At 37.7% G+C, this 20,365-nt stretch overlaps 1 protein-coding gene across 3 annotated transcripts in view; it reads right to left on the reverse strand.

The window, feature by feature from the left end:
- The window catches only part of PKN2 (protein kinase N2), a 129,645-nt gene extending 111,333 nt beyond the window's left edge, over nucleotides 1-18,312 (reverse strand). For 2 of the 3 annotated variants that reach the window (XM_047083681.1, XM_047083679.1), the window contains exon 1: nucleotides 18,039-18,308. In XM_047083681.1, coding sequence (XP_046939637.1) covers nucleotides 18,039-18,086 — 48 coding nt within the window. In that variant the 5' untranslated portion in view covers nucleotides 18,087-18,308. Of the gene's footprint in view, nucleotides 1-18,038 lie in introns of all 3 variants that reach the window. The other variant, XM_047083682.1, reaches the window with a different exon arrangement.
- Nucleotides 18,313-20,365: the final 2,053 nt, after the last annotated feature.

The following is a 20,365-nucleotide window of genomic DNA, read 5'->3' on the forward strand; positions in this document are numbered from 1 at the left end:
ACAAAATCCTGTGAAGTCACCATAAAAATGTCTTTAAACAGACATTAATAATTTTCTAAACAGAATAAATTTCCTTATTCAAATATAAATATATTTCTATAATCCACAAGAGACTTTCCATCTTCTCTAAAATCAAGGTATTAAAATAGACCTGTGCATTCATTATCCAGTGCTGTTTAATAAACTGTCGTGATGATCAAAACGATCTATGTATCAATGCTGCCCAATATGGCAGCCACTAGCCACGTGTGGCTGAGCACTTAAAATATGGTTAGTGTGACTGAACAATTAAATTTTAAATTCTATTTATATTTAATTAATTTAAATTTTAATAGCTACATGTGGCTAGTGGCTACAGAACCGAACAACACAGACTATCAAATGATCATGACTAGGTACAATAACCTCCAACAGTGCTATACTTATTAAAAGAAAAGCACCACAAGGAAGCAACTCAAGTATCCACTGATGGACTGGTGGATAAACAAAATGTGGTATATACATATATGGAATATTATTCAGGCTTTAAAAGGAAGGAATCATAGCTAACAATCTTGAAGACATTATGTTAAGTGAAATGGGCCAGTCACAAAAGGACATACACTGTTTAATTCCACTTACATGTCAAATTCATGGAAACAAAAAGCAGAATACTGTGTGCCAGGACCTGGGGAGTGGGGTAATGGAACATTAGTGTTTAGTGGGACCAGATTTTCAGCTGAGATAAAAAGAATTCTGGAGATAGTGATGACAGTTGCACAACATGATGAATGTACATAATGCTACAGAACTGCACACTTAAAAATGGTTAAGATGACAAATGTGCATATTTTTACCATAATTCAAAAACAATTCTTAAGCATCACAATGTGACCAAATAAATACCTCTGATAGAACAGCTAACTGGAAATACAAAGTCAACAATAAAGGAAATAAAGTGCTTCTCAGAGAAGGAAACATTATATTTGCTGAGAAAAAGTTACAGGAACCCTGCCATGAATCAAGCTGTACTGCATTACCACACCATAACCAAGATCTGAGGATTTGACTTCTACAGGATCAAGCTGGACAGAGTATATTGGAGCTCTTTTAAAAAGTCACAAGGCTAGACAAAGTAAAGTCAAAAAGCTGAATTGCAGAGTGTTTGGTGTTTTGTTGTCTGGTTTGATTTGGTTTTAGGCACTGTCAACAGAGCTGGCCTCGAACAAGTCACACACTGAGCAAGAAGAAAAACAAAACCTAGAAATATATTCAGTTATTTGTTAACTGTGTCCAGTTATTTTTAACTTCTTTAGAAGACTATTTTAGTGAAAGGGCATAATAAAAGTACAACTCTCAGGTTGTCAAGAACGTAGCAAGGAAAAACTAGGGTAGGGATAAGAATACCACCATAAATAAAAAAATAACACACACAAGAAAGAAGGATAAAATTAATGTGGAACACAAAAACAAAAGCGATCATCCTTTTCCTCAAAAATCTCTCTGAATGTATTTAGGCCCAAATGCCATGATCAGTAAGAGTGTTAACATATTACAGCAAAGTATTTTAGGAAAGCTGCTAGATGCTCAAGTGGAAAAGGCTTATAAAACAAAGTTTATTTTTAGGCTTTTTAAACACCTTTTTAATTTGTAACACCTTACCCCCATAAACAGACATAAATGAGAAATAAATGCAGACTAAACTTTAACATCAGAGAGAAATATATTATTCCTTTAAAAAATATAAAACATGAGTATTTTTCCAGTTCACTGAAATATCTCATGCATATAAAATACTCACTTTGCAAGTGTATATTGTGAGTAACATGACTGACCTCTTTTATAGAATTGCTTCTTTAAGCGATTTTTAAATTTTACATACACTTTAAACCATGATAAACTCTCCAGAAGTTACACACTACTTCTGCTGGAATCACCACACCTATACAGCATTTTTATATTATAAAAATACTACAGAGGTGCCTGGTTGGCTCAGTCAGTTGAGCACATGACTCTCGATTTTGGCTCAGGTCATGATTCCAGGGTCATGGGCTCAAGCCTCAGGCTCTATGTTGAAAATCTCTCTCTTTCTCTCCCTCTCCCCCACTCCCCTGCTCCCACTCACTCTCTTAAAAAAAAAAAAAATAAGTAAAAAAAAAAATACTACAAAGAAATTTGTACCATGAATACTTACAACTAGATGGCAAATTATATATTCCCTTTTATACTCATTCTCAGTTCCCTTGAAAAAAAGATATTTGTCACATTCAGTTTTAACAGTTTTGAAAATGTTTAACTATTTTTTAGGTATACTAAAGAAAGAAAAAACCACCACCTTGAAGTTAATAAAACTAGAATTGTGTGGAGTACTAAAATAAGGAATAGGAGTCAGAAGGGCTCCAGTTACAGCAGACATTGGCTGAGTAAATATGAACACCTGAAAACTGGGTATAACAATCCCTCCCCATTCCTAACTCAAAGGGTCATTTTAAGAATCAAAGAAATAATACATGTCAAGGTGGTTTATAATTCAAAAATGCTTCATATAGAGTGATATTACTAACACTACTCATAGTTTTTCAACATGACTCTATTCTTTTTTAATTTTTTTTTAATGTTTATTTGTTTTTGAGACAGAGAGAGACAGAGCATGAATGGGGGAGGGGCAGAGAGAGAGGGAGACACAGAATCGGAAGCAGGCTCCAGGCTCTGAGCCATCAGCCCAGAGCCTGACGCGGGGCTCGAACTCACGAACCGTGAGATCGTGACCTGAGCTGAAGTCGGACGCTCAACCGACTGAGCCACCCAGGCGCCCCAACATGACTATTTTATATGAGGTACCTTTATAACTGGTTCCTTCTCTATAATTACCATTATATTATACTAAAAGAATTATCCACCATTTTATCAACCTCAAAGAGGTTGCTCAAAGAGAGCAAAAGGAAAGTTACCCCACTCCCTCTTCCCCCACTCCCTTTTTATAGACTCAGTACAGTGTTTTTAGGGATTTGATAAAGCAAGAATTTTGCTTTAGATCTGATATTTAAAGTTCCTGTTGGCTACTCAACCATCCTTGAAAAGACACACCAAAACTGTAGGATTTTGTATAGAGTTTTACGAGGTGTTTTTTGTTTTTTTTTTAACGTTTTATTTATTTTTGAGACAGGGAGAGACAGAGCATGAACAGGGGAGGGTCAGAGAGAGGGAGACACAGAATCTGAAACAGGCTCCAGGCTCTGAGCTGTCAGCACAGAGCCCGACGCGGGGCTCGAACTCACGGACCGCGAGATCATGACCTGAGCCGAAGTCGGCCACTTAACCCACTGAGCCACCCAGGCGCCCCAGGAGGTTTTAATACAATGAAAACACGTACCAGAACAACAATTTATAGTAAAATGAACACCCTCCTGATGCCGGAGTTCAAAGATTTCTATAGCAACAAAATAGAAAGTCAGTCATGCTAACCAATAAGCAATAAACAACTGGACATTTACTATAATATACACAAACTTCAAGCATTTTCAACTACAGAGTTGGTATTATTTATTAATATTCAGAAGTATATTACCATAAATCTGTTTCTCTAGTGCTGAAATGTGCAGGACCATTCTGGACTTTGCAGATGCATAACCTTAGATCAAATTTATAAAAAGTCCAAAAGCTTCTGAGAAAGAACAAAATAAGGATCTGAACTTAAACAGTTTCATGAAATAACTGGTCTATAGCTCCATATTTGCAACACATATTTTTTGCAAGACAAATAACACACCACAGATTTTCTTTTTACTTTTAAGTAGGCTCCATGCCCAATGTGGGGCTTGAACTTATGATCCTGAGATTAAGATTCACATTACTGACTGAGCCAGCCAGGCAGCCCCAAACCACAGATTCTTAAATGAAAACTCAATCGTAGAAGTTCATCATATATCAACCTATGATTTCTTTAATTATTCTTACCCACCTAATTTCAGCATACTGTTATTTTAAACGAAGACAACCACGGAAATACACACGCTTTCAGATAGCTATCCTCATTATACCCTCTATGATGCAAAAGAAGAAAGAAGGGAAAACAATTAGCCTATGAAGCATGACCAGCTCTCTAGGTCCCTAACACCCAACTTCAACTAGGTTGTCAGCCTAGTATTAAACTAGGGTTACTAGTTTTAAACTAGTATTAGCCTAGTATTAAATACTAGCCTAGTATTAAATAGTAGTATTAGTAGTAGCCTAGTATTAAATACTAGCCTAGTATTAAACTAGAGTTACTATTTACTATATCCCAGGCACTCTATGTATAATGTACATCATTATTAAAAAAAAAAATACTGGGGTGCCTGGGTGGCTCAGTCAGTTAAGTGTCCAACTTCAGCTCAGGTCATGATTTCATGGTTTGTGGGTTCGAGCCCTGCATCAGGCTCTGTGCTGACAGCTTGGAGCCTGGAGCCTGCTTCAGATGGTCTCCCTTCCTATCTGCCCCTCCCTCACTCACGTGTATGCTCTCTCTCTCTCAAAAATAAACATTAACAAAAATTAAAAACAAATACAATAACCTTCTGAGCCAGAAATTATCCCCATTTTTATAAGAAAACTTGTCTCATGTTGCTAAATAACACTTACCAAGCCAGACAGCTAACATGTGTTAAATTTGAGATTTAAACCTAGGTTTATGGGGCACCTGGGTGGCTCAGTCGGTTAAGCATCTGACTTCAGCTCAGGTCATGATCTCATGGTTTGTGGCTTCAAGCCTTGCTTTGGGTTCTGGGCTGACGGCTCGGAGCCTGGTGCCTACTTCAGATTCTATGTCTCCCTCTCTCTCTGCCCCTCCAACACTCACACTCTGTCTCTCTCAAAAATAAACATTAGAAAAGAAAAATTAAACCTAGGTTTATAGGATTCTAAAACTTGAATTACCTATTAGACCAGTGATTTTAACTAGGCTTTGAAATTACTGATTAGTAAATTCCAAGAAGAAATTTGGCAGATATATATATATATATATATATATATATATATATATGGTTACTGATTTATTATATTGCCAGTTAAGACATTACAATTATCTTCATCATATTTTAAAGTTTATTTATTTATTTTGAGAGGGTGGGGAAGGAGAAAGGGAAAGGCAGAAAGAGAGGGAGAGAGAGAATCGCAAGTAGGCTTTGCGCTATGAGCCCAGAGCCCAGCATGGGGCTAGATCTCACCAACAGTGAGATCATGACCTGAACCAAAATCAAGAGTTGGGAGGCTTAACCAACTGAGCCACCCAGGCATCCCATCTTCATCACCTCTTAAGAAATAGTACTTTTTGACATCAAGAAAGGAAGTAAAGAGAAGTAGAATGGTAAAATCTCAGAATGGAGGACAGTCCACCCCTTTAGTTAAAAATTCACAATTTTATATCAACATATACAGCAGAATACATACTCATACATTGTCCTTAGTGTGAAAATATCATGAACAGCACTGGTCCCTGACCCAGTGGTTATTAACATGCTGTGATTACTGGAGTAGAGATGCATTTGGGATAAAAAGAAGCACAGAAAAATGCCAAAAGAAAGAGGAACTACAGTATGTGGGTTGAGAGGAATTTGTGCTCTCAAGGCAGTGAGACCTGGATTTCATCTTGGTTTAGGCTAATTATGTGACTATGGAGAAGTTATTTAACTTCTCTAAACTTTAGCTCTCTTACCTATAAAGTGGAGATAATAGCTCTACTTCAGTAGAATTGTCTTAAGTGATAAAACACCAATATGAAGTTGTAATTTGTTTTTAATAATGAAGCTTATTAGTTTTAATACTTTTGCTTCAGTTATATCAAGACACTGTCACTCTGCCAATAGAAAATTCTCAGTCTGAGATGGAGAACTCAATTATTATGACTGAAGAAAATAAACTTATGTACCTGTCAAGTAGCTTTATCTAAAGAAAAATGATGCAATGCAGTTATGCTTCTTCATAAAGACTAAAACAAAAGCAGAGAAAAGTTTAAAGTAATAAATGTAAAACCTGAGGATTTTCAGACATGTGACTTATTTATTCAACAACAATAAGTAGCTGCTATGAACAAGTTGCCCTGCTTAGGACTAAAGAGATAAGATATCCTCAATAATTTATAATAATAAGTTTATAAATAATATTTTATAAGATATCCTCAATAATTTTAAGCACTCAGCTAAGGAGAGAGAAATCAGGTAGGATACAAACAACTATAGTGCAATGCAATATATAATAAATATGAGATAGAAAATTTCCTGCTTAAGTTTTGAGGACAGGTTACATGTGACAAGGGGTAAGGGGAAAAAAGGAGAATCTGAATTGGGTCTTTAAAAAAAAGCCTTCCAGTAGATAGAATATAGCAAGAATATATATAGGTAAAAAAAATTACTACTCATGGAGTGCCTGAAAAATAAGCTACTTGAATGAAAAGAGTCAAGGATTAAAAGGTAATTTGTAACTACAATAATGACAGCCTTCAGTGCTAAGCTAAGGAATTAGGGCTATATCTCTCAGGCAGTAAGGAGTCACTGAGTGCTGGAGACAACTATTGAATCTGGCAGTGGTACATAATCTAAATAAAACAGAATGAGACTGAAGAGGTAGAGGTGGAATATGAAGATACTGTATTGTCCAAATGATAACGTGGGCCCAAACTTGGACAGTAGCAAAGTAACAAATGAATTCAAGTTGCATAATTAGAAAAATCAACTGAAGAGGCTGACACAGTAGTCAAATAAAAGCGACCAGCAGATTTCTAGCATAGGCAACCAGAACAATGATAAACTTTAAAAAATATAGAGGGGCACCTGGGTGGCTCAGTCGGTTGAGGGTCCGACTATTGAGCTCAGGTCATGATTTCAGGGTCATGAGTTCAAGCCCCACATTGGGCTCTGTGCTGGGCATGGAACCTACTTAAAAGAAAAAAAAAATATGTAAAAATATAGAGAAGTCAGATGTAATGAATCAGTTATGAATCAGTCACAGAAATCAGTCACTTATTTTATTCAAGCATAAGCTATAGGCCAGGTGCTAAGTACATAAAGATGAGTAAGACCTAATTCTTACACTGAAAGGGAGAGACAAGGGTGCTGGGTGGCTCAGTAGGTTAAGTGTCCGACTCTTGATTTTGGCTCAGGTCATGATCTCACAGTTCATGAGATCAAGCCCTACCTTGGGCTCTGTGTTTATGGTATGGAGCCTGTTTGAGATTTTTCTCTTTTCCCCTCTCTCTCTCTACCCTTCCCCCCCTCAAAATAAAATTTTAAAAAAAGTGAGGGACACACATAGAATTTAAGAATTAACTCCTATATTGGGTGATATACTCAGTAACAGGAGCTGCAAAATGGGAAGGAGGCAAATTTACCAATGGATCAAAATGCTACATGACCAATCACTAAATTTACTTATCAAAAATGTATCTTAAAAAAAATTTCTCTTAATTATATGATATGAATATATTCATACATTCAGTGAATGTAGAATTTTCTTGGTAGAATTTTAAGCAGTGTCCAATTTGTCAAAAGTTTTCAGGCAGATGATCAATACTGCCTTTTTTTTTTTTTTTTTTTTTTTTTTTTTTTGAGATAGAGCTGGGGAGAGGGCAGTGGAAAAGAGAGCATCTCAGGCTCCATGCACAGGGCAGAGCACGATGCAGGGCTTGATACCATTATCCAGGGATCATGACCTGAGCCAAACTCAAGAGTTGGATGCTCAACTGACTGAGCCATCCAGGTGCCTCAATACTACTATTCTTAAAGTCAGAAACGGTAAATACAAAGAGTCAGAGGTATAAAGCAGTGTCATTCCAAGAACTGCAAATAGTTTAATACGACAGAATAACATATGGGGAGAAAACTCTGAAAAGACTGAGAATAGCTGGATGATGGAAGGTCTGTTATATTTTATTATATAATTAATGGGAAGTAACTAAAAGGGCTTAAACAGAGAAGTGCTTTCTAACCTACAGTCCCTTCTTAGAGAACAGCCCCTATTTCTAACTCACAGAAGAGTCCCTGCAGTCATATTGCACTTATCAGTGCTGAGAACTCCATCCCTCCATTGCCATAGTTGACCAGATCAGGTGTACATGTTCTATATGGGGTCAATCAAATTTCCTCATTAAGAATTTAGAATTGTGGCACAGAATAAATGAGTCAAGTAACTGTAGATATTAGACTTACAGAGTTCATGGAAATTCAGAAGTTGGGAGTGCCTTTTGGGGACCACATGAAAGAAAACCAGTATACAGGAAATATAAAGCAATGCACATACTTAAGAAGAGATATGAGAACATGCAGCTCTAGAAAAGGAAGCCTTTAGTTTCCTGTTCAGTACTCATGGGACATGGCTATATATCCCACCTTTGGGTTAAGTGCAATGTCCCTGTAGCCTTCCAATGAATCCAATTATTGTTTAAGCTAATTTAAATGGCTTTCTATTCCCTGCAACCTTGAGAAAACAAGGTGATTAATTCTGGTGGTTAATCTAAAGAGTACATTAGAGGAAAAACAGGCTAGAAACAAGCAGAACATTTAAACTAGGGAGGGAGTTATTAAAAGAAAAGCAATAGTAACAAATATAGGCAGATTATGATGAAAGAAAGTAGCCAATATTGTACAGGGTCCACAAAGTTTAGTTTAAACAAGAGAGTTTCAGGATGCTAAAGCAGTATCAATTGCCCCAAAAGACTAGAGGAAGTAGAAGGTCACTGATGCTTTTAAGAGAAGAATTTCAACAGAAAAACTGGGACAGATGTAATATTTTTAAAAGTTAAGAAATAAGTGGCATAAAATAAACACAGCTAAGAAATTTCCTTTAAGGAATGTGAAAATTAAAAGAAGCTTGAGGGGACAACAGTATTTTAAAAAAGCATTTTCTTAAACAAAGGAGAGATGTGAACTTATTTCTAGGAAAAGAGGGGAGAATGAAAGCCCCATCCTGCAAAGAATGGAATGATATTCCAAAAGAAGCAGAAGTCTAGGAAATTATAGCCTTAGAGAGGTCAATTTTTCCTTAGAACTGAGTAAGAAATCTTAGACGAGAAGAAAAGTTGGGGAAACTCAGATTATTAAATATTATGTATCACTTAGTAAGAGGCAGTGACTAGGTGAGTCATTTGCTGAGAACAAAGCAGCAGGAATAGATCAGACTTAAGAAAATATAGAAGGTTTAAGCCACAACTGGGGAATGTGATGCAGAATTAAGAGGTAAATCAAGGATCTTACTGACCAAAGGTTTCAGAGGATATAACAAGAAACAGAAAAACCATAAGCTGGTACTTATCTAATGATTTAGATAAGGATAACTTCAAGTATAATTCATCACATGACCTAGTATGGATGTACCCTTAACTTACAGCTTGCAAAAATTAAATAAGGCTATTCAGAAAGGTTTCTGCTGTAAAAACTGAAAAATGTTCTATTGTAAATTTACATTACAAGAAATATTGATATATATTTCATATTTTAAAAATTAAAAAATAACTCAGACCTTTATTTTACTCTGTATTCAAAAATCAACTCCAGATGTATGGACTTGAATATAAAAAACAAAACTCCACAACTCTTAGTAGAAAAATAGGTGACTGTTAGATCCAAAGTAAGGAATAGTTTCTTACACAAAAAGCAATTAAAATAAAAGATTGACAAATTTGACTAAAATTAAAACTAAGCCTTTTTTTTTGTTTTCCATCAAAAGATACCACAGCAGTGACAAGAAGTGCATTTAAGATTCTAGGTCTGGGGGCTCCTGGGTGGCTCAGTCAGTTGAGGTTCAGACTCTGGCTCAGGTCATGATCTCATGGTTCATGAGTTTGAGCCCCATACTGGGCTCCTCCCTGACAGTGTGGAGTACCTGCTTGGGACTCGCTCTCTCTCCCTCTGCCCCTCCCTGCCTCAAAATAAATAAATAAACTTAAAAAAAAAAAATCCAGGTTTGTAGAGGTCCCTGAGTGGCTCAGTCAATTGAGTGTCTGACTCTTGATTTTGGTTCAGGTCATGATCTCACAGTCAGGAGATCAAGCCCAGTGTCTAGCTCTGCACTGAGCGTGGAGCCTGCTTGAGATTCTCTCTCTCCTTCTCCCTCTGCCCCTCCCCTACTTGCTCCTGCATGCTCTCTCTCTCTCTCAAAAAAAAAAAAAAAAAAAAAAAGATTCCAGGTTTGTAAATACCAGTAAATTCTGCAATAATTTTTTTTATATCCAGCATTAAATCAACTCCGGCATTAGATCAACTCCAGCAGTTTATTAACAAGCTATGCACATAACTGTCCAGCTTATTCTTTAAAGAAAAAAATATTAATAATAGTTTGTACGGAAGAGATGTATGGAATGGGAAAAACCAGCAGCTGATAAACTATTTACATATATAATTTTCCCTACTTTTTTTGGTCATGAATTTATTCTTTAATTGACTCAACTAACTTTTGAGTCCTTAGTATGTGATACAACATTTTATACAACTTTCTATGGTTGTTCATTTGGACAGTTTGTGAACCACAGGTCAAAACTGTATAACTTTACCCTTTCTATACCAAATCCAGAATAAGATATTAAGTACAGCCTTGCTGATCACAATGATATAAATTATTCTAAATATTTGCCAAAAAGGTAAAACATTTAAAATTGTCCCTCCCACAAACTCCCTGAAAGAGAGTGAAAAGACAAGTTACAAACTGAGAGAAGACATTCACAATATAAACAAAGGATTAATGTGAAGAAAATAAAGAGTTTCTATAAATCAGTAAGAAAAACAGAAAAATAGGCAAGAGACATGAATAGGAATTTCACTGAAAAGGAAACATAAAGGGCCAGTAAACATAAAAAGAAATGTTCTACATTAGTGATGATCTGGAAAATACAATCAAGATGACAATGAAACAGCATTTTACACTCTTCTGACTTGTAAAAATTAAAAGACAATATCAAATGTCAGAGAAGATGGATAATCAAAGGTCCTTTCATCTCAATATATTGCTGATATGAACATAAATTGGTACAATCATACTGGAAGTTGGGCATTCACTTACCCTGTGAGATGGCAATTCTACCTTCATGTATATAATGAATAGAAACTCTTATATGTATACAATAGGAAAAATGCACAGAATATCCAAAGTAACACTGGTCACCGCTACAAAAACTGAAAGTAACTAACTGCTCAACAAGGGAGAGTAAGTATTCAAATATTCAACAAGGGAAAAGTTGATGAGTATTTTACTCAGTGAAATATTACACAGCAATTAAAACGACTGACTACAGCAACATGGAATATGAATAAATCAACAGTCACAGGTGAAAAATCAAGTTAAGAAAGATTACATTCAACACAATTATACAAACACAATTAAAACTAAAGACATCTTTTCAAATTATATATCTAGCAAAACTAAATATAAAGGAAGAGAATGAACACAGGACTCAAGATGATCTTTACCTCAGTTAACAAGAAGGTGAAGATAGGGGGTGGAATGGAGAAAAACCACATGTAGGTTAAGTTCCTAGCTTCTAGGGGAGGTGGGGAGTGAGTGGTAGTCCCTGGGTGCATATTAATAATGATAAACAGATGGATAATTAATCCAATGCAGTGTACCTAAGGTTTAATAAAAGGAAAAAAAAACCCAAATTTAATGAAATTTGTTCAATGAAAATTCTTAAACAGGCAAAACAAGCACCTCCTTAGAGAGTCACTAAGGTAGCAACTACAAGAAAGGGAAAATAGTATGATTAGTGTGTAAAACATAATATTTAACAAATATATGTATGATATTTAGACATGTAGGTATGTCTTGGATAATCTAAAATAAATTCCAAATTCTATCACAATTTTCCAACAAGTTTAGGTGTTTGTGAATCAGGGAAGCAAAGCTTTAATTAGAAAAAGCAAACCACCTCCAAGTTTCTAAAATAGATCCTAATAACATACGTTATGTAATTTTTTTTTTAAGTTTAGAGAGAGAGAGAATGCACAAGTGGGGAAGAGGGGCAGAGGGGGAGAGAGAATCTCAAGGAAGTTCCATGCTCAGCATGGAGCCTGATGCAGGGCTTGGTCCCATGACCCTGGGACTATGACCTGAGCAGAAATTGAGTCAGGCTCTCAATTAACTGAGCCACCTAGGCACCCCATGTTATGTAATTCTTATGTATCAGTTCATCTTCATAATGTGACGCTAACACTTACCTTCAAATCTAAGGTATTTATCATCAAATATACTCCTCCCATGCTTTTCTATTCTTCATTTCAATTTTTTTAAATGTTTATTCATTTTTGAGAGAGAGAGAGAGAGAGAGAGAGAGAGAGAGCGAGCGAGCATAAGTGGGGGAGGAGCAGAAAGAGAGGGAGACACAGAATCTGAAGCAGGCTCCAGGCTCTGAGCTGTCAGCACAGAACCCGATGCAGGGTTCGAACCCACAGACTGTGAGATCATGACCTGAGCTGAAGTAGGCGGCTTAACCTACTGAGCCACCCAGGTGCCCCTCTGTTCTTCATTTTAAACATATAATATATATGTAATATTACACAGTTTACTTTGTGAGATTGCAAAAACCATATATGACATACAGCTAATTTCAAATAAGGTTTTATTAGATAAAATTAAGAGAAACTAGACATATATCAAGATAAATGTTTTCTATTTCTGCTTCTCTAAGATATTAGAAGCTACTTTTTCATTAGTATGTTTTCCCATTCGAAATTTTAAATATCTTTTTAACGCTTTTAACTACTTTCCAACTTTGCTGCCAACTTTGAACTCTGATGTATATCAAAGTTAATCATATTATATCTGATGTATATCAAAGTTAATCATTAAGTGTTATATGACTTTTTTATAGAGTAAAATAGGTTTTTGAAATATAGCAGACATTTGATAATTGTTCGACACAGTACATCTTATAAGGAAATGATGCAGAATTAACCATTCTATTTAAACATCAGGCATACATCTGGAAGTAACATTGTTTTAAGTGATACTTATCTTTACAAACTACTACTCCACTCTTTTTTTTTTGTTTAAAAGGGGGCACACAGGAATAACCTGATAAAAGACATAAAAATCTACTGTTGCCAAATGTGAAAAGCAAAAAGAGAAGAGCCCAAGGTATAAGATGCAAAGCCCTGAGGTAAACAGACAACGTCCAGAAGGTGCCCCTCTACCTCTCCATTTTAACAGGGATCATATGTGAAGATAAGTTGTACAAGACTAGAAATAGTCTGCATTATACTAGAGATGACAGAAAAACATAATCCATTTGGAACCCATCATTTTGTAACACTAGTTTCAGCACACAGACTTTTACCTAAGTAGTAAATATTTGGTAAGTTATTTAAAGACATGCCTTATTCAATAAGGTATGCTGCATTTTATTCAAAGAGGCAATAATAAAATCTAAGCTGGAAAACCACACTGTATCAATTTATTATTCAAAGAATTGATGCTATGTATCACTATTGCCTATTACTATGTCCATACTGTATTTCTTCACTTACCTTTTACCTCAACTGTATCTCACAGTACTGACTCAAAATCAAAATACTTTGACGTAAAATAGTCAATAAAGCTAGTAAGATCCATGTATCTAGAACTAGTGGCAGGAAATTTTAACATATGGCTACTTCTATCTTAAAATCCTTCGAACCTCTTCTCTTTATTTAATGTTTATTTATTTTGAGAGAGAGAGAGAGAGAGAGAGAGAGAGAGAGAGAGAACAGGGAAGGGCAAAGAGAGATGAAGAGAGAGAGAATTCCAAGCAAGCTCTGTGCTGTCAGCATGGAGCCCAATGCGGGGCTCAAACTCAGGAACCACAACATCATGACCTGCATGGACAGTGCAGAGCCTGCTTGGGATTCTCTCTCTCCTTCTTTGCACCTTCCCTGCTTGTGCACACATGCATGTATGTGCTCACTTACTCTCTCCCAAAATAAATAAATAAACTTAAAAAAATAAGATTCTAATAAGTGGGATAAAGGGAGGAAAAATATTAAATCAATACACTGTATGCCTTAAAGTTACAAAATATTGTATATCAAATTTACCTCAGTTTAAAAGGAGGGGTGGAAACATGAAATTGATCAAAATGCCATGGGATTTATAAATTGGAACAATTTGTCAGTCATCTCTGAGTAACAGAACCATGAGCACCTTTTATTGTCTTTGTGCTTTTCTGTACTTCCAGATTTTCTACAATTAACATGTATTATGTTTATAACTTAAAAGAATTATAAAACTCATCTTACCTATCCCGCTTACTTTCTCATACTGCATTCCTCCAACCCACCCTAAAATCTTTATTCTCCCAACAGAGAAGCTTTCTACTTTCCAACATAACTGCAAACTTAGATGTCACCCAATTTCCCACCAAATGGGTAAAATTTGTACAAAGGTATAACTAGTGCAAAAATCTCTTCTGAACTTTTCAAGGGAATATTGTTGGGATAAGGGATTAGAAATGAAAATTTAAAAAAATTAAGTAATTTCTTAGGGCAATAGTCAATTTCTCTTAGAAAAGTCAAAAGACATTTGATTGTAGGTGACAAATGAAGGGTGTCTTCTTATTAATGTATTGTGTGCCTACTAAGTGCCAAATACATAGCTTGGTTACACATGAGCTTAAAATTTTAAAGCAAAGTTCATTTTATGGATAGACTACAGAGAAATGCAAAATCTTTGGGAAGGATTTCTGCAAACATTCAACAACTTGCACCAGAAATAGTAATCATTAAATGATGAAAACCTGCAAAAAGGTTATTTTGTACTGTTAGTTTTTGTAGACTATTACACCTTATTCCCAACAACAAAGCACTGCTGAATTACAGACTACCAATAGAACACAGAAATCATTTTTCCTTGTAGCCAATATTTTCATTTTGAGTTCTTTATATAGTTTTCATTAATCCAGTTTCCTTAAAAATAAACTTTAATTTCTTTGGCCCCACCAAAAATATCTAAGTTACTACCTCAAATAAAAAATAAAGAGAACAGGATAAAACAAGTTAGTTATACAAGATAAAAATTAGAAACTGCCAATTAAGTTTATATTTTTTAATAGCCTTTTTATTTTTATGATAGTAAATATTCTTCTTTATACAGTGAAGCCTCTAGCCATCAAAGTTTATGTGTACTTCATTAATGATTCCTTGTTAAATAAGCCTCCTAAATTACTAGCAAGAGTTAGAAACATTACTCCATAGAAATATTACAATAATTAATAAGGAAAAACACTATGGTTTCAGGTTTTGTTTTTCCACAACTAAGGGTTATTAATAAGCCAATTCCAACTCAAGTAGTAAAGTATTTCAAATCTGCAATATAATTTGAAAAATAACTTTAAAATGTTGGATATACAATGTTTCTAAAAATAAGTATCAATTTCATTAAAAGTAGACTGTAACATGTAACTTTCAGAGACAAGTATTCCCCTAGACAAGATATAGCAAAGTAACAGTTTTTAACTACTAAACAGCAGTTTAAAATTTGCTACATAATTATTTAAATACTTAAAATCAGTATGTCAGAGAAGCATTAAGAACTCCATATTAATTTCTCAATTTAAATAAATTCAAACAACTTAGATGCTTTTTAAAAACTAGTTCTCCAAACACACTTGATAAATATTTGGCTACTATCTACTAATTCCATGACCCAATGAAATAGTAAAACATCTGAACAGATGGATATACAGTACTTGGTGAAGCAAATTTTGCCAACATTTATCTTACATGCTGATATAAATAATGTTCTCAATTTAACACACATAATAAAGTTCATATGCAGTAACTTTTATTAAAACTGGGAGTCAAGGGGCACCTGTTGCTGAAGTATCTGAGTCTTGATTTCAGCTCAGGTCATGATTCACAGTTCATGGGTTTGAGCCCCACATGGGGCTCTGCACTGACTGTGCGGGGCCTGCTTGGGACTCTCTCTCTCCCTGTCTATCTCTGTTCCTCCCCTGCTTGTGCTCATGCTTGCGCTCTCTCTCTCTCTCAAAATAAAAAAAGTTTAAAAAATTAAAAACAAAAACAAACTGGGAGTCAAATACATCAATAAAAATGCTTTAGATATACTTGTCAACTCATAAGGTAACAATATAAAACCCATTCTTTTTCTGGAAGAGACTTTTTTTTTTTTAAAGTCTAACTTTAGCTGTTCCCCTACTTTGATCCCATTTTTTAAATAGTCGTATTTAAAATTTCTCATCTTTTTGACTTGCTTCCTTGTCAAAATCTTATTAAAAATCCCTGTTATATTTTAATACACATGAAAATATATTTTCAGGTCCAGTGCCAAAATGAGTGTATTCTATGACAACTTTCTATAAAATACAAATAAGGATGCCAAATACTTTATAGTTCTGAAGAAACTCCATTCAAAGAAAAATGCTCCTGTCCATTTTCATGGATTTTTCCCAGTCAGGACCAAAGTATGCTTTTCATATTTCAAGACTAGACAGGGGAAAGCATTTCCAACATGCCTCAAACAAACTTCATTTAGAAACCTTATGTGAAGTAATAAAACAATAAATTCCATTCATTTAGCAAATATGGTATGCTGTAACACCTTATAAAAGGCTAAGAGTAACTGGAATACTACATAGCAACATGTCCAAAGACAGGAAATTCAAAGCTGATTCAAAGGATTCCAAATTTGCAACCCTGCACTGGTACACCTTGTTGAAATCTCTACTTTCGTTCAGGAAATATCGAATATTACAACAATGCCTTCAAACTTACATTTAGCTTAACAACAAACCAAGCTTATAAAGGGATCTATTGAAAAATATATTTAAACAGCAAAAAATTTAGAAGCAGTTGCAATACTCAATTTTGGCATCATCAAGAATCAACCCTTCAGGATCTAGATTCAATCTTTTTAAAAGAATTAAATGCTCAACGCACAAAAAGAAATGTAAGTATATTTTAATTCTAAGTCCTATCTCCAATAATCGAACAGCTAATAGCTAGAAGAGGTCTATAGCAAAACATATCAAAATAAATCTTAGGTCAAAAACAAGCACAAAATTTTAAGCCAAATGTGAACGTCTCTGGAAAACTCCAAAGTAATAAAAAATAAACTCAACACAGTAGTGTAGGTACCCCTGTACATCACAGACTTAAGGACAAAAATCGTGCCTACATCATTAAATATCTAGCCGTAAATGCAAAACAATGATACTGCTACTCGACATAGACTTAAGTAACGAAGGGATCTATTTTGTCCTCGTCTCCTGCAGACATGTGGTGCCCAACACTTTCCCTTAGCCCACTGCTTGCTCATTTGTAAACAACTTCTGTAGCTCTTTCTCTGGTGTTCAAACGGGAGGGAAAATGAAAGTCTGAAAAGCATCAGCATCTAAGTTTCCAGATCTGAGTAGGGAGCAGTAGACAAGAGGACCATACAGCTATCATCTGGTTAATAAAAAAAGAAAGAAAGAAAAGGAAAAGAAAGAAAAGGGGGGGGAGGGAAGGGCAGCCTTCATATTAAAGAAATTCGGCGGTCACCTGAAGAGGGCTAGCGAAGTTAGGCAAGCATTTAGTGAGACACGGTTTTTTGTTTTGTTTTGTTTTTTTAAAACTTGTCCGGGGGCTGGAAGTTATGGGGGCGCTCTTTGTGCGGAGTCTGAGGGGAAGGGGAGGGACGAGAAAAACAGCTTGGGAGTCATTCAAAGGAGTTAAGGAGCGGTGTACGAGGGAAAGGCGGGGCGGGGGCCTGGCCGGGCGGAGGGAGGGGGCTGCAGGGGCGTCCGCGGGCGGCTCTGACACCAGGGAGGGGGCGGTGAGCTGGCCGCTCCGGGGACCGGGTGGGAGCAGACTCCGGCTGCAGACAGCCGACACAGATGGGGTCTCACTGGCAGGCAGAGTCAAATTAAAGGGGTGGCAGGCCAGAGCTCTGGCGGGGGAAGAGAGTCCGGCTCCCGAAGGAAGCGGTTCCCGAGTGACATCCCCGAGTTTCCGCACTTAGCGGGCTAGGGGGCGCGGCGGCCGCACGGCGTCCCTGGGCCCCCGACCCCTCGCCAGACTTTCTCCCTTTCTCCGCCAGCGCCTCCTGCCCGGGCCCGCGGCCCTTACCTGCAACTCTGTGAGCAGAATCTCCCCCCGTTCGGGGTTGGACGCCATTGCGCTCCGCTCTGGACTCCGCACCTGGCCGCGGGCCCGCCGCTGGCGAAGGGGAGAAGGCGGGACGGGACGCGGGGGTGGGGGGTGAGGAGCGGGGAGCGAAAGAAAAAAAAGCTAGGGATTCATGGAGGCGCAGCCCCTTCTGGAGGCGCGGCTTATTTCGCCCGGTTCATGGAGCGCGGCGGGGGAGCGAAGGCACTCGGAGCGGGCTCCCCCCTCGCCGCCCGCCCGCCCGCCGCCCGCCGCCGCCGCCGCCGCCGCCGCCCGCCCGCGCCGGATTCTGTTCGTTCAGTCGCTCCCTCTGGGTGACGCCAGGAGCCGCCTCAAGCTTCTCCTTGCGGGGCGCTGCGGCCGCAGCTGCAGCTCCTCCTGTCGCACCATTTGGCTGTCACTGCGTCGCAAAAGCGGCCTCACTTGGCGGCTGCCAGAACACGTGACGGCCGCGGCCGCTACCTCCAGTGGCGAGGGGGAGGTGGGGCGGAGAGGACCCCGAGGGCGGGAGCGTCGCGGGGGGCGGGGCGCTTTCCGACCCGGCTCCGCGGCGGCGGCAGCCATTGGACCCCCGCCGGGGTGAAAACGAGGGGAAAGGACTGGGCTCGCGTCTCTTGGGAGGCGGGAAGAGGAAGAAAAAACACGCCCGCTTTTCTGCTGCGTTTAACGGCCCCACGGTGAACAGTATAACTCGGGAGCTTCCCCCCCCCCCCCCCCCAGCGCCACTTCTTTTTTCTTGTTGAAGTTTAGGCCTAACGTTAAACGAGCGCCTTTCTAACCTCTATACTTAAAAGAGTTTCGGGGCTCAAATTTTATCTATTATTCTCCTGCCCCTTATCGACCCAAGCTGCTAATCTTGCCTTTTTCTCTCTCCCACCCCCAGCGCGCCAATCTGACCAGTAAGGTGCACAGCTAGCTAAACTGGGGTGTGGTTTGTACTTTTCAAGAAATGTAAGCGCTCAGTATCTCTGGCAGTCTTTAACCTACAGCCTTTAAGGTGCCCTTTTCCCAAGGGCTGAACTATGGTTTGGGCCGTGGAACTCCACTAAGTGCAGAATCTGATTAATTCTTGAATATAAACTGAAGAAAGTGGGGCAGATCATCCCCGCGAATTGGAAAAAAGGCCAACTTTGGATGCAGTAAACATCCAAGCTAACCTATGAGTAACACAGCTAAGTAGTATACGTTTTCGTTTAAGAAAATGACAGTGTAGTATTTGGGAATGTCAATAAAGTCTCCAACAGGTAGCTTTTGTTTTGTCTCAGCAAAATATTCAGCCTGGATATTCTAGGCAGCTGCCTAACTTTAGATTGAGACTGGAATACAGTGGCTTTGTTAAAAGCTACTTGGAGAATGTTAGGGGTTAGTGAGATAGCTACTTGAAACGCATAATAGGCATACTTCTTAGGAAGTAGAATATTATGTGTTTATCTTACACTCCATGTGAGATCTGCTGGGCTAATGCTAGGACTTGTGTTTATCTTTTTGTCTTCTCAAGTCTCCTGCATTAATTTGACAAACATTTGTTGAAGATAGAGTTTAATGACCACTATGAGTTTCTGAACTCCAACTCATAGTATGTGATAAGAAATTTTTTTCTAGTGTGTAATTTAAAATTTTACAACATCTTATGTGTTTAATGCATTTCTTTGATTGAAGTGATAATTAAAATATATGCAATAGCAACACTTGGAAAAGCCAAGAGATAATTGCCCTTCCTTGTAACTAAGAGCCAGTGTTACAGGCCCTGGAGTTACAGCTAAGATTAAGACAGTCCTTGTTCCTGGAGTGATTAAATTCTTTGGAGAAAGACTTGTATCCAAATAAATATGAGGCAGTTTTATTTTTTTTATTTTTTATTTTTTATTTTTTTTAAATTTTTTTTTCAACGTTTTATTTATTTTGGGGACAGAGAGAGACAGAGCATGAACGCGGGAGGGGCAGAGAGAGAGGGAGACACAGAATCTGAAACAGGCTCCAGGCTCTGAGCCATCAGCCCAGAGCCCGACGCGGGGCTCGAACTCACGGAGCGCGAGATCGTGACCTGGCTGAAGTCGGACGCTTAACCGACTGCGCCACCCAGGCGCCCGAGGCAGTTTTAAATGGTAGGCACAACATGTTAGGGGAGCACTGTATTCAGATATGTATACACATATCTAATGTTAGCGTGTTAAAATATACATAACATAAAATTTACCATTTGAACAGTGTTAAATGTACGACTCAGTGGCATTAAATGCATGTAGATATATTTTGCTTATTTTTGCGTTGTCTTACTCTTGAATGGA

The sequence above is a fragment of the Lynx rufus genome, unplaced genomic scaffold (genome assembly GCF_022079265.1).
Source record: "Lynx rufus isolate CCGP_SWC_20201006 ecotype Redwood Valley unplaced genomic scaffold, mLynRuf1.p SCAF_2, whole genome shotgun sequence".
In the NCBI taxonomy this organism is placed as follows: domain Eukaryota; kingdom Metazoa; phylum Chordata; class Mammalia; order Carnivora; family Felidae; genus Lynx; species Lynx rufus.